We start from the raw sequence: 14,951 nt of genomic DNA, 5'->3' as shown, positions 1-14,951 counted from the left end.
AAGAATATATTTCAATGATGAAAGAGTTCGTATATTTCAATCGGTGAGATTTTTTGCATATTCCGTATTCATGATGAGGCCCATCATATAAACGGTTTGGATCGTTGAAAAATATTCTCACGTGCAAAAAATTCGCACACGCGCAAACAGTACGTTTGTCATGAGCTGTACCCTGCGATTCCTCAATTTCCCCGCCGCGCTTGGGTTGCAACTTGCAAGAAATTATCTGTAGGAACCTTTTTTCCTTAGGGCACACGCGTGAGGTACTTGCGGCACACGTGTGAACACGTGGCGTACGTGTCACAGATCCAGACTGACCATCAGTGGGCCATATCCTTTTGATTTTCGGACCCAAACGGTGTCTCAGCATGTGAGGTTTGTGAGTACGTTTGAATTTTTAAGTATCAACCGACGGTCCACATTCAACTTTCATAGGTAGCCCGTCGGATGACCTGACTGGCAGTCACTAGCTTTGTTTTTTTGCCTAAATCATCAAGATGGTGATGGATGGACGGTCAGATCTTTCCGATGAATGTCAGATTGACACATGCAGTCCGTGAGTACGGAAAAGTGCACAAGTGCATTCTAATACCGCTACTTAGGTTTTGAGTACGGATCTCAGCCACGCGCTAGCGAGGCGCGATATCTAATCAATGAATGTGGGGCCCAGTGTTTTTAGTACCCAAATCTGGCCGTTCCACTCATAGTTAGCCGTCCAAAGTGGAACACTGGTCTTGGCTTTTTTTTTCTTTTTTTGCTTCCCATTCTCCAAATGAATGGCCCGGATCTCGCACTCGCTTGCCATGTAAAATCTTAATTATACTCGCGCGAGTAGCATAACTGAGTGTTGCCTAAGGGAAATCCAATGATCACACCCATTGAATGAATGATCAAAACCGTCCATATTGTGGGCCCCTTTTTAGATGGTCACAAACCCCACAGAAGCTAAACCCTCCAAAATGGGGAAAAAATTGTCCACACAAAATGATGAGGGAGTATCAAAAGTTCTTCTCCAGCGAATCAGTGCCACGGTTGATTGGGTGGAACCATTGATGCAGGAGCGTACCATGGCTACTCGCAGAGACTCCTCTCGGGTTTTGATTAACATCCGACCGTTCACATCCAATCAGGTGGGCCACACTTCTGTGGTCAGTTTTTACAACAATCGGCTCTTTTCATATGCATGTAGCCCTCATAATGAACCACCTGGATCTCGCACGCATACCACATCAGCACGCCTGGGGGCGAGAAGGCCTCGGGAGCCATTGCATATCTGGAGATAGATAGCAATGCAGCTTCCAGATTTCTGGTATTTGGCAAATGGACAAACGAGGTTAAAGGACAAGGTGGGCCCCACACATGCAACCCAATCACACATTCCTTGGAATGATGCTTGATATTTTTCTGGAGGGTCTTGTCAAAAGATCTCTCCATGCTTTTGTGTGTATCCTTAAAAAATCAAAGATGATGAGAGTTTCATTGCTGGCATAGATGCATGGTAGTTTTGCCATTTTCAATGTGTACTAGATCCAAACCGCTCATGCAGCAGGCCCACCATATATGCTACGGCCCAAAAGTCAGCTTTGTTAGATGATCCTCACCACTCAATTAAAAGACAGCCCAAAGCGTGCTGATGGGTTTTTTTTTCTTCTTTTTCTCCATCAGACCACAACGTTCAGATTGCCTCTCACCAGTTTTTTGGGCCATGGAAGATGTATGGTGGAGCCTTCCAGATGAGCCACCCAGATGTATGCAAATGCAAGCCTGGCACATGCTCCAAAGAGAACACGTGTGCAATCAGCATTTAGAAGATCAGATACAGCAGCAGCTTCAGAAGTTATGATGCTGCCTTTTTCTGGATCGAACTGATTTTCATATCAGGTAATCATCATGGGGTGGCCCACCTTTTCTTGGGAATATTTTAGATGCATCATAACTTCTGATACAGCTGCTGTATCTGATCATTCAACATTAGCATTAGTCTCCACATGCTGCAAGATAGAAAACATAAAAAGCAATCTACAATAGATCAGCTCAAAGAGAATGACATCCATGTAAAGAATATCTATTAGCCCAAAATACAATAAATCCAATCAGCCAGCCACATGAAGAAATGAATTCAAACAGAAAGCGGCAATGTGATCCCAAGAACTGCAATCCCAAATAATTATACAGTGAGAGACGGAATGGGAGCTCTACGATCCGGTGGCAAGGACATCACTCGAACACGATGTAATCGTTCTAAAGGTGGTCGATGGGTGTAAAGGGGATGGCCTTGGTTTTTGAAACCCAGTATGCGACGAATACAGACAGGCAGAAGGCGACCACAGATAGGAGCAGGGAGAAGGCACTGGCAGCATCCCATGAACTCCTCGAAGATGCTTTCATAACAGAGCTGCTGCTGGAGGCCGAGGAGATATCCAAGGTCAACCAATCGCAGTTCACGGAATAGTGCTGGGACCCGCTCCACGGAGTTCCGTCAATGGGGTACCAGAAAGCAACTGCCACCTTGCTCGATTGACCAATCGTAAACTGAGCATCCTGAATCCACAAATGCCATTTTAATTTATCAGTAAGAACGGAAACACACATGTTAAAGAGCCACGGACGAGCATGTCCAAAGGGGGGATTGCGAGAATTCAACCTGTTGAAGACGATCCATGGTCCTTAGAGGCCTTGAGAATTCGAAGTAATAGGCGCCTTTTTGACCAGCTGTTGCATATGGGCTATCTTCCTCAACAAAACCTGGGAGGTAAATGAATTGCAAATGCTAAGATGAGGGAGAAAATCCAATAGCATGATCGAAAGTTCTTTTTCTTTTCCTGAACTCACTAGTAATGAGCTGACTCAGATCCAGAACACAGGATTGGCGAGGAATGCACATGGAGCGGTGGATCCAGACTGATGGCCCATGGCTGGAAATCACACCAAATTGGACAATAGGAGCCATCAGTTTTTCCAGTTCAGTGTTGGGCCATTAACCATCGATTTACCATTAAACTGTTACCATCCATTTGAAGGCTACCATTCATTGTGGCTTTCGTAATGCATTTGGTGTGTGAACCCCGGGCCATCCATATATAGGATGCAGTAGATGGATAGTCTGGAACCACCAACCCATCAGCCACATGTATTGTGCACCAAACACCCCTTGCTGATCCGGCAGCCAAGACAGAACCGGCCCCACTTGATATGAACAGGTATAATCTGAAAAGTGAGAATGGAGTCCATGGCCCACAACAGATAAGATTGAATCCTATCCATATAGCCTGGAGAAGATCTGCACTTACAGTTGGTTAGTAGATGTACCATTGGATTAGCGAGTCATGGCAGATACTCCAAACTCAAATCAACAACCCAACTATAGCAATCACACTTTCACATGAAAAGATGCCGTGCTTTCCAAGAGCTCTAGATCTAGTAAATGATCAAAGTACCACGGGAACTCATCTTGAAATCTATGTTGGAAAACATTTACCCACTGCGAGGAAATCTACTAGACAATCTAATTCTCAACAACAACAACAAAACACTACTACCAGACAAGCTGTGAGTCAGTGGAAGGATAGACTGGTTCTCATGCATTCCCTCTCCCACACCACGAACCATGTCAAGGGTACGGGTTAGTGAAGTTAGGCTATTTCTCTCCTAATGCGCGCTCCATACAGCTATAAATCCAAAAGCCAAAAGATAGGGTACACATGAAACAACAGAAAAAGGACAAATTTTGATCTGGTTGTCCATAGGTCACAATGTTCAAGAAATAGTCGTGAATGATATGGCGTCACTTAAAGAAACTAGAGAGCAGGCAAATACTATGTTAGGCTTGGAGGAAGGTTCCAAAGTCTTGAAGTTTAAAAGTTAGCAAAACCAAGCAGAGTATTTGGAATGCAACTTTCATATAATCAATGAGAGAGGCAGAAGACTAGTTAACATCAATGGCTAGTTTTCCTCCAAGCTTACATGTTTCATTACCTTCAATTTGTAATTCAAAAGGATAAAGAGATCAATAAGGATGTTTCCAATACAATTAGAGATGGGTGGATGAAGTGGAGATTTGCCTCTAGAATGTTGTGTGATTATTACATTACCAATGAAACTTGAGGACCTATTTGGGATCAGGGATTTGCTCCCGTGCATTTGGCAAATCCATTGATTTAGAAATTTTGTTGCTTGACAGCCATCAGGGACTTGGCAAGTCATCCAATGCTCCCCAAACCAAGGTATTAAAAAATGGCGGAACCATTAGCATTACGGGGCTGATACAGTGTTTTTTTTTTTCAAAGAAAAAAGAAAATTGGCCATAACAGATTACGGTGATACCTTGCCCCAAACCCATGGTTTTGTAGCTTGATTACTAAACAACAAACATTAGGATTTGTCAAATCCAAATTCCCAGAAAATTCATGGATTTGCTCAAAAGCTTTTCCTCCTTGAAAAGTTGTGTTTTTTGCCAAATCCACAAAACGAGAGAATCTCCCAAAAGAAATAAAAACTCTGCCATTGCAGTAAACGCTCCCAAAACCCATGAATTTGTAGCTTTGCCAAGTCCATATTCCCATTTCCCTGATCCCAAATAGGCCCTAAGTGAATATTTTGTAAGGGAACCATTCAACCAGCTATGCCATACAGGGCAAAGTGTTGGGCATTATGATGCAACATGAGCAGACAATGTGCACTGCAGCGATGAGGATTTTGAAATCGTGGGAGATTTGCAATTAAATCAACATTTAGGACATCAAAAGATCCCTAAAGTAGCCCCAATAGGGGCTAAAATGATGGAGAGCAATTTTGATGGTTTGGCCATGTGCTACAAAAACCAGAGATGGCCCCATTAAAGCAAGGAACTTTGATTGGGAAAGGACTTGTAAGGAGAATGAGGATAATACCTTAATGTGTCGTTGGCACCGTGTATTCAGTGGTAATTGCACCTTTTTGGTGCATTTGGCACTATCTAATCAGTGGTAAATGAAAAGCTACTTTTTGGTGTGTTTTGAAATCCCTTTGTTTTGTTGTGAATCCATTTGGTTTAGTGTGAAATACCTTTGTTGGCTCCCATTTTAAAGGCAAGGGAGTCACACGAGTAACAAAGGTGTCACTAGGCTACTAATATGTTGTGCACATGGCATATTGATGATACCCATTCAAATGTTGGCCATCTAATGGATGGTTAAAAAACATTGGTGAGTTGCGTCATTTGAGATCCTTGTGTTTGTGGCCCACCCGAGGCTCCGTATTTCCTCATTTTTGGCCTAAGTACGTATTTCAACGAGCTTACTACAGTCATTCGGTCAAATATCACATGTACACTAATTTGAGGTATTAAAGTTGATATACTAAATCAAATTTGGGTTCCTGTAATGTAAATATACTACAGAATTCAAAACATTCCAATTACAGGCTGCCAAACACATTTTTTTTATTCTAGTGAATTCCAATTATAGGCTGCAAACATGGTTGAGGATTCCAATTCGCATCAAGTCCATGGTAATTGTGATTTGGATTCCAATTCATACCATATACAAGCTGCCAAACGGGCCCTGAAGGACGATACTAGGAATGGCTATGGTAGTGACAATGACAATACTCATGGAGACACACGTCAGAGAATTTCTTGGATAAGGTTAATGCTTAATATGTTAAGCATATCTTTCAACTAATGTCTCGCTGTTCATGCACATTGGCAAGAATGACTGTTTTAGTCCTGCAAGTTTCTGTTCTAAAGGCTAGATAATCCCCCTTTTTTCCATTTTTTTTCAACTGAGAGTTTACACCCTATATCTTGAGTCTTCTTGTTGATCCTTTGGAGGGATTCTAGCGTAAGTCATGAATCATGATAAGAGATGGAACCTATTTGTCTTCCGGAGAACGGTACCAATATTGTACATGTATTTTATTCCCTTTTTCCGTTAACATGTACTTGCACCAGCTTTTATCAACCAAAAAAAAAAACATGCATGCATGCATGAAGGTCATAGGTATCGAAGGTTGGTGCACATGAGAACTGGTTATGTCACTCAAACAATGGTTGTAGCATTTTTTCTAACACACGCCACATGGGTACTCAAACCCATGATCTCAGTGTGGAAACTCACAAAGTCTGCCGCTGAGCCATGAGTAGGGACCCACAATGGTTGTAGTTAAGCTTCTCTTGGAATGTGCAATAGGATAGAAATAAAACAAGCAATCATATTACAACCACTGAAATTATCTTTTGAGTTGTGAACCTGTCACATGTAAAAAGAAAGTCACCAATCAGCATGTCTATCTTGCAAAGGAAAATATATCCCCATACGAAAGTGAAAATAGCAGGACATAAAGTTCAAATGCAGAACAGATAAAATGCCGAAGTGAAGAAGAAGAAATGGGTGCACACCTGAGTGAACAGTTAAGCTATCGTGCCACCATGCCCCTTTCCAGTTGTTCTGTGCAGTCGTATCATTTCCTGAAAAGTGATAAGAAACAGCAATGAATACTTTGGCTGCTGCAAGATCTTTCAATTTTGAAAGAGAAGAAGACTACACACCAACTAAAGGATACTGCATGAATGGCACTGTAAAAACTGGACCTGTAATAAAGGTATTAACGTAAAGGTAATGTTAATGGTCAGCATATCACTTGCTAGCCAATACGATACAGCCCCTGTAATGGCGGAAACTTTTTTATGGGGAAAATATCTTTAAATTATTGGTAAAATTCTTTTAAAAAATGTAAGAATCCCAAATATGTATCTTTTTTTTCCGGCATGCATTTGATGGTTTAATGGGCCATTCTTTGGTAAGAATATTGTCTGTCAAGCAGTGTCAACTTGACCAGCTGAAAGTTGACAAAAAAGGACCTAATTGAACAGAAGTCAAGCATGATTTGGTGTACTATGACCCGTTACATATAAGTACAACAAAACAAAGATAATAAAATGAAAAGGAAAAAGAAGTGATAGTTTACCCTTTCCTACATTCTCAAAAATGGTCCAATCAGCTTCGGTTCATCCAATCCCACTCAATTTTTTTGTTTTGATCCTCAAAGTAGTCCTACCTCTAGTTTAAACTTAGTTCTAAGCTTCCTTCATGGTTGAAATGAATAGACGAGTGGAGAAACAAGAGATTTTTTTTATTTTTTTTTTTGAATTTGGCCTTTCATGGTTGTATACGTCTATGCCAGCATATTGGCCCTGTGACAGTGCCGATACAAGGCGTATTGGCCTGTATAAGCCAATACGGCCCATTTCTTTCATAATAGACTGCTTCACCCCTATATCGCATAATGGGAGTGACTGTTTCCTTTACGTAATGGTTTCACAGCCATAAGCTAACCGTTTTTTAATAACGAGGCTGTAATCTTTTTTAGAAGTCCAGTCTACCAGCAAACTCATATTTTAACTTAAAATTTTATGTGTGTCAGAGAAACCTGAAACTTCTAAAAATTAAATAAGGAAAAAGGAAGAAAAAGTGATTGTTGAAAGGAACCAGAAAATTATACAGATCCAATTTATTCATTTGCATATTAGCTGTCACTCAATGACCACGAAAAATTACACCTCAGATAACAAGCAGAAAAGGACAAACTGCTACCTTATGGCCTTTCAAACTTCTTCAGTGTACAATAAAGATCGTCATCGTCATCATCTGAGCCTTATCCCGACTAATTGGGGTCGGCTAAATAAAGACAAACATTCAAATACACGATTTTTCTAATGGACAGGAACAATCTCTACTTTCTTTGATGAGATAAGCCAGAATGTTGCCACGTATCAACAATAAATAATTCAACGGTATGTGTAACATTGGAGGTGAGACGAACAAACAAATTGCTAGTGTGCAGTAGTGCTTAGTTGAGTAGAGTTGTCTTGTCCAGGCACAAGGCCAAAAGTCTATAACATTGGCAATATCATGTTCCTTAGTACTCTTCTTTTCTTTTATAGAAAATATCATGTACGTTAGGACAAAAAGCATAAAGACTAATTCCTGAAGCTATTGGTACGTTGTCGTGGGATTTTTTTTCGAAATGATGTTTTTAAAATCCCATCATTTCTTTCCCTGGAAAGCTATCGTATATTATCCATACATTAGAAATTTTGAAATATAATAACAATTTATATGAAGACTAATTCCTGCAGCTATTGGTATGTTGTTGTAGGATTTTTTTCCCGAAATAATGTTTCTTTCCCTGGAAAGCTATTGTATATTATCCATACATTTGAAATTTCAAAATATAAAAAACAATTTCCTATATAGTTATTTAAAAAAAGACGAGACTTCTCCCTCTGTATTGCATGGGGTCTTTTGTTAGTTAACATACAATTTAGGTTATTTCAAATTATTCTGGCTCAAATGTCGCGAGTTGTGATGTGGCTAACATGTATCAATGCTCCAATTGTGTACATTGACTCCATTATTAAACATTTGAACAGCAGCGTATTAGTGTAAGAGCAGATTTGAATGTTGAAAATACAGGGCATAGGCAGTCAGCACTACAATTTTATTTAAGAATAGAGCAGTTCGCATATTCTAGCTGTAGAAATACCTGAAGGACCCATCCCATCTAGGTATCGACAGTGCGGAGTCCATGCATACAGATCTACCAAATGCCCGAACCTATCAAATGAAAAGCATAAGAACCACGAAAACAAAGGACCAGTAAATGAAACCGTGTTGTTACAACCAAGTATAATGAGCAAATGTACATACTACATTACCTGTCACCTCCATATCCCTCTCTGTTATCTATGGGATTGCCGCCATACAGTCGTCCTGGAATAGCATTTCCAATTGAGAAGTGCATGATATCAACTTCATGTCCCCGGCATGTTTTGCTGGTGCATGTGGATGGTTGTTCTTTACACCCACCCATCTTGCAACATTGAGCTTTTTATCAGTTCTTGTTTAAGGAAAAATGGGATACAGAAAACAAAAAGGTTCCACAAAACTAAATGGCAGTAAGCTACCATAGCAATCTGAAAAGGTATAACATGTGAAAAAAGAACAATGTACACGCATGCAGAAAGATCCATAAGTCCCAAGTATGAAATTATTATGTAGACACTGTTCATGTAAATCAAAAAAAAAAAAAAAAAAAAAGAAAAGAAAAAAGGGTAAAGAAGGGCAATTCCTCTATTTAAGAATGAAAAACACGAACAAGATAGGGGCATTACTTACATTGTGATATGTGGCATTCTCTCCAACTTGAAACATAAGAGCAACAGAAGGGCATTTGCTATTCACACTGCATATCATTAAAAGAATTAACCCAAGTGCGTTATGTTAAGAATTGGATGTATTGAAAGGAAACCCATCTAAAATTTTCTTATCTCAAATACAAGAAAAGGAGGGGGCGCCTTGCAACGGAAAATGACAATCTCATCTTTGCATGTTTGTAAGACACAGTTTTATGTCTCTGGATCTTGTAAGAGAAAATCATAAAAATAATGAAAAACACATACAAATCCACAAAATCAAACTTTGCTAGAAACAGCATCAAATCTCAAAACATTCAATTGAAAAAGATCCATTCCTTGCATAAACTTATCTAGCAAACTGAAAAACTTTTAGATAACCAATTCCAAATAAACAACAAATCTCAGACTCCATCCATAATAACCAAAAACGTTGGTGCCACTTTTGTTCAAACATTTTTTATTTTTTTTTTAAAGAGCATAAAACTACGTAATTAAATAAGAAAGATCCGCTTACCCCTTAGAGTAAGCATACTCCCCCTCAACTTGCAGCATGAAGAAAACGTCATTCCCGTCATGCAGAGCCTGTAAAACCAGAAGAAAAGGACCCATCAATAGAGAGGGGGTCAAAAAAAAAAAACAAAGAAATTAAGATCAAAGCTCAAATCATCATTGGAACATATCGTATCAGAGCATAAATTTATCACAATATATTGCCGATACAATCCAAAAGTAGTGTTCCAAATATCGGCCATATTATCGATTATGTCACCGATACTACCTGTATTGTCGGGTCATCGATCCCAAAACCCCAAGCAATATAGAAATTTTCAAATATCGCCGATAATTTCAACAAAATCAGTGATATTTGGCAATATCAGCAATATTTTAGTCTCTGGACAGTATAAAAGTTCTCAGGTATCGCCGTATCGGCAATGACAGCAATAATATTGCCAATACTAGGGATACTTCTATAAAATGCTGCAAATTCACGAGAAAATCAGGAAATTTTCCAAAATCAAAAAAGAAAAATCATCATTTTTTGTGAGTTTTTTTTTTTTTTTGGATTTTATTCCTTAGGTGATTTCAGCCACTCCTTTTGGTTTTTGTTGAATTAAAGCTTTGATTCGGGGGAGAAATCTCAACTCAAAGTAGAGACAAGATGGAACTCAGATGTGACAAAAAATTCATAGAAACTTCATTTTATTTTATTTTTTCAAATGGTAGTATGGATTGCAATGTCTATGCATGATTCTCATGCATTGACATAAATTTGGGGCAAATAAATCAACATTTGAGTGAGTGAACGGGAAAATTGGGGAAATCCTAATTTCCTCCATTTTTACCCCCCGAATTGCGAATGGATGTTTTATTACTTGTGTGGTATAGTATATGAATTATATGAACTCATTTTGGATATAATTGCCCTGCTTTTTGTCATCAGCACATAGATTAGGCTCATATAAAATGGAAACTTATTATGTATAGTTGTTTTTAGCAATATTTTAATTCCTAAATATGTAAACATGTGTCTTTTAACATCTCCAGAAGTTCCACTGAAAAATTCCACTTTTTTTTCCCAATGTTTCCCTCAATTAGTGATATTTTCCAAGTATTGGCAATATCGATACATGTTTCTGTATCCCCAGTCATTGATTCATGTAGTGATACCGATCCCCCGAACATTGTCCAAAACATTCCGATATTATCTTCTTCTTCTTCTTCTTCTTCTTTGAAAGGTAACATTCTAATATTATCAACCTTAGTATAATAAAAATTTGATTGAAGTAGTTTATGAGGAATTTCATCATCATCATCCAAGCCTTATCCCAACTAAATGGCTCAGCTGCACAAATTTTGTTGCACCATTATAATCTATCAAGGGTCATATCCTCAGTTAAACCATAGGTCATCGAATCCTTTCTTACTACCTCCACCCATGTCCTTTTAGGCCTTCCCCTTTCCTTTTTAGAGCCTTCAACTTGAACAAGCTCACTCTTTCTAACTAGTGTAGTTCTTCATCTCCATTGTGCATGGTCAGACCATTTACGTCTATTGTCCCTCGCCTTATCACCTACTGGTGCTACTCTTAAGTTCCTTTGGATGCGTTCATTTCTATTTCTAATCCCTTGTCTTGCCACTCATCCACCTGATGCAAGACAATTAACCATTTGCTCTAAAAGCTCGAACTGTTAGAGTATGGCGAATTAATCTCTTTATCTCATAGCCCAGGCCCCACATCTCATGGGTTAAGACCTCAGCCGAACCCCCCTCGTGGGCTCGTGGGCCCCAAATCACATGAGCCGCCCACCCTAAGTGTGTCCCCGCATCCTACGAGCTACCCCACTCGAGCCTGGTGTGAAATGCCCCTGCATTAATCCAACCCGGTGAGGAGTCCCGTGGGCCCCAAATCACATGGGTCACCCACCCCGAGTGTGTCCTCGCATCCCACGGGCTATCCCACTCGAGCCCAGTGTGAAATGCCCCTGCATTACCACCTCAACATACTCATTTCAGTTATTATCATTCTATGAACATGTTGTTCTTTGACTGCCCAACATTTTGTACCATAAAGCATAGCTGGTCTTATAGTCATCCTATAAAATCTCCCCTTTAGTTTCATTGATGAGCAGCAATCAAATAAAACTCCAAAGACACATCTCCAGTTCATTCACCCAGCTCTAATTCTATGAGCAACATCCTGCTCAATCTCCACTCTCATGAATTATCAACCCAATATATCGAAAATGGTCATTTTGGGGAACTTCTTGGTTGGTGATCTTAACTAATTCCTTGTTTCCACTCCTGTTGTTACTAAAATTGCATTACACATACTCTGTTTTTTTAGTTTAATTGATTTGCGGAGGAATGTAATGAACGCTACATATTTGTGTTGGAATGTATAAAGGATGCAAACCAACACAAACGGTACTCTTTGATACATTGCCATATCACGAAACAAAACGATTTTATGTATAACCCAATGAATTTATCACAATGCGTTCCTGATACAATACTGTAAATTCCGATATTTTGAACCTTGATAATATATATATATATATATATATATATATATATATATATATATATATATATATATATATAGAGAGAGAGAGAGAGAGAGAGAGAGAGAGAGAGAGAGAGAATCATCCTCATCATACAAAGACGATAAAAAACATGTAGAAAAGAAAACAGGAAAATCATTCCTGTCATACAAAGCCTAGAAATCCAATAAAAATCCCATCATCTACAAAACAGAAAATCAAATACAAAAATCCAAGTTCTCAAAACCATTCAGAGAAGCTAAAATCACTCTCAACCATGCAAATTCTCCAAACGAATCGAAGCTATAAAAAAATTAAAAAATAAAACCCACGATTCCAAACAAGGAGAAGAACAAGACCCAACTTCCAAAAAAAAAAAAGACTTCATATAAAACCACTCGCAAGTCCCACCATGCAACCATCAAAGCCAACAAAACCCAAATCCCGAAATCATCCAAACAATCTCACCAGATCAAAACCATACCTTCACAGTCATTTTCCCGCCCTTGTATTCGTGATCCTCATCTGGGTCCAGCGCGGGAAGTAAAGCGAATTCAAACCCATCAACCTCACTCCAATCATCAGCATGCCCATCAACGGTCACGATTCCAGGCCTATACTCGGCCATGATCGGAGCTTCCGAGCTCGACTCGCAGCTGCTCTCTCCATGATCCTCGTGGGAGAGTACTGATCCAACCAGCGTAGAGATCACGATGGCGGAAATGAATAGGGATCTGAGCATGGCTGAGGCGATATTTTGGCGAGAAATTCGAGGGGGGTTTGTTTTCCTTCTTCTCGTGAGAAGAAGAAAGAGATGAAAGGATTTGGGAGCAAATGGAGCCGCCATGGCGACGACCAAGAACAAAAACGGGAGAGATTTCGATGACGGGAATTTGACGGTCTTACCCCTGAGGATTTTCGGGCATTGAGGGAATTTCATCGGTCTTTTTCGGGAAATGTTGGGGTTATTTTGGACGACGTTAGGAATCGTTTGGCTGCTTTAATTTTTTTCTGTGTTGTTCCAGGTTTGGCTAGTTTGTAAATCGTTTCCAATGAATAAAGTATTGATAACATGAAGCTTGGACGGTGAGCCTATAAAATTATGCAAATCATGTAAAAAAGACTGTTTTTATAGGACCCTGAAAGAGAGCATTAAAGCCGTACACTCACGGCCTGTTTGGATACTACCAAAGAAGTTACTTTTTCTGCTTAAAGCAGTTGATAAATAACCTCGTTGAGATAAGTGAGTTTGGATTTAAGTTAATTATAACTTTTGCATTATAAGATACTTTATCACTTCACCTTAATAAGTAGAAACCAAGATAAGCTAATTGAGGCATAAGTAACTTATTTTAAATAACTAAATGTTTCAAACCGCTCGTAAGTATTCACCCACCGGTTATCTGGATAATCAAATAAATGCAATGTTATCTAATGTTGTCAAAACAGATGTCTTAAATCTATCTAGTTCGAAGTGCTCGATCAGTCGAGGGACTGGCTCGACTAGTCGAAGGTCCTTTCAACTGGTCGAAACCTGTTCGACTTGAAGTCTAGCAACGATGTATTTGGGATTTCTGCGTAAATTTGAGACGGTTTCTAGGGAAGTGCGTAAGTGGAATTTTTCATCTATAAATAAGAGCCCCTAGGGCTATTTTAAGGCTTCTTAAAGGTATTTCAAGGGTTTCTAAAAGTGTTTTAGAGTTATCAAAGGGTGTAGTAAGGATGAGATTTGAGGTTGTTCGAATCGGATAAGTCATCTCTCTTTGTAATTTATATTTTCATAGTGAAGATCTGTCGCTTTGTGTCGTTGTTTTTTTCCGCAAGGGTTTTCCATGTTAAATATTTGTGTGCTCTTGCATTTGCCTGATGCTCTTGGATTGCTATCCTAGATCCAAATCTGTGTGATTCCACAGACTAAATCCCAACAAGTGGTATCAGAGCAATCGTTGGGGCACAAATCTGAATCTGAAGGATTAGTAATAATGGGAAATGATAAGTTTGATATTGAGAAGTACTCAGGTAAAAAAAAAAAAAAAAGAGTTATAGAATGTTAAGATGATTAGCCTATTAACCAAGTAAAGCGAGATTAAGGCTTTTGATGAGCGAAAATCTACCATAAAAGATGAATAATGGGAAAATCTTGATAGTAATGTTATAGCCTCTATCCGTTTATATCTCACGGATGAAGTTCTCTATAATGTTTTAAGGGAGAAAAATGCAACTAATTTATAGGTAAAGTTAGAGAACATCTATGCCAAGAAGTCCTCTAAAAATCGCCTACACTTGAAGCTAAAGTGTTACACCTTCAAGATGGTAGAAGATGGAGATATAAAAGTTCACATCAGCAACTTTAACAAATTGATGTATAAATTGCTGGATATGGAGGAAGTGGTCAAAGATGAGGAACAGGCATGTATATTGCTGAATTCTCTTCCTGTATCGTATGAGTCATTCAGGGACACAATATGCACCGTAAATAAAACCCTGAGTGTCGACACCGTTATCTCAGTCCTTCTAGGGAATGCTATAAGAAAGTTAAACGGGTACATGAGGGCATCTTTTGATGCACTGATTACAAAGGGGCAGAGATTTTAAGCGAGATACAGGAACTTCAGGACCTAGATCCAAATTCAAGGGCAATGATAGAAGAAAATTAAAGTGTTGGAACTGTGGGATGTCTGGACATATGAAGAAAGATTATAAAAATCCTAAAATGAATGAAGAAAATTCAGCGC

General features: G+C 39.1%; 1 protein-coding gene across 2 annotated transcripts; it reads right to left on the bottom strand.

Moving 5' to 3' along the window:
• Nucleotides 1–2,001: 2,001 nt before the first annotated feature.
• LOC131225156 (uncharacterized) lies at nt 2,002–13,119 on the bottom strand. Of its 2 annotated transcripts, none has more exons than XM_058220614.1 (8): nt 12,701–13,080; nt 9,690–9,757; nt 9,156–9,222; nt 8,696–8,850; nt 8,524–8,594; nt 6,377–6,445; nt 2,645–2,745; nt 2,002–2,541 (listed from the first exon to the last, which is right to left on the bottom strand). In XM_058220614.1, exons 1-8 carry the CDS (start codon nt 13,061–13,063, stop codon nt 2,242–2,244), a joined length of 1,194 nt encoding a protein of 397 aa, XP_058076597.1. In that variant the 5' UTR covers nt 13,064–13,080; the 3' UTR covers nt 2,002–2,241. The 2 variants fall into 2 exon arrangements, with proteins under 2 accessions (XP_058076597.1, XP_058076598.1); XM_058220615.1 differs by lacking the exons at nt 2,002–2,541; nt 2,645–2,745 and adding exons at nt 2,833–2,915; nt 3,008–3,280 and having other exon boundaries at nt 12,701–13,119.
• Between the last annotated feature and the right edge of the window lie 1,832 nt (nt 13,120–14,951).

This window comes from Magnolia sinica, chromosome 14, assembly GCF_029962835.1.
Source record: "Magnolia sinica isolate HGM2019 chromosome 14, MsV1, whole genome shotgun sequence".
Classification (NCBI taxonomy): Eukaryota; Viridiplantae; Streptophyta; class Magnoliopsida; order Magnoliales; family Magnoliaceae; genus Magnolia; species Magnolia sinica.
This window is presented reverse-complemented; position numbering and strand designations above follow the sequence as displayed.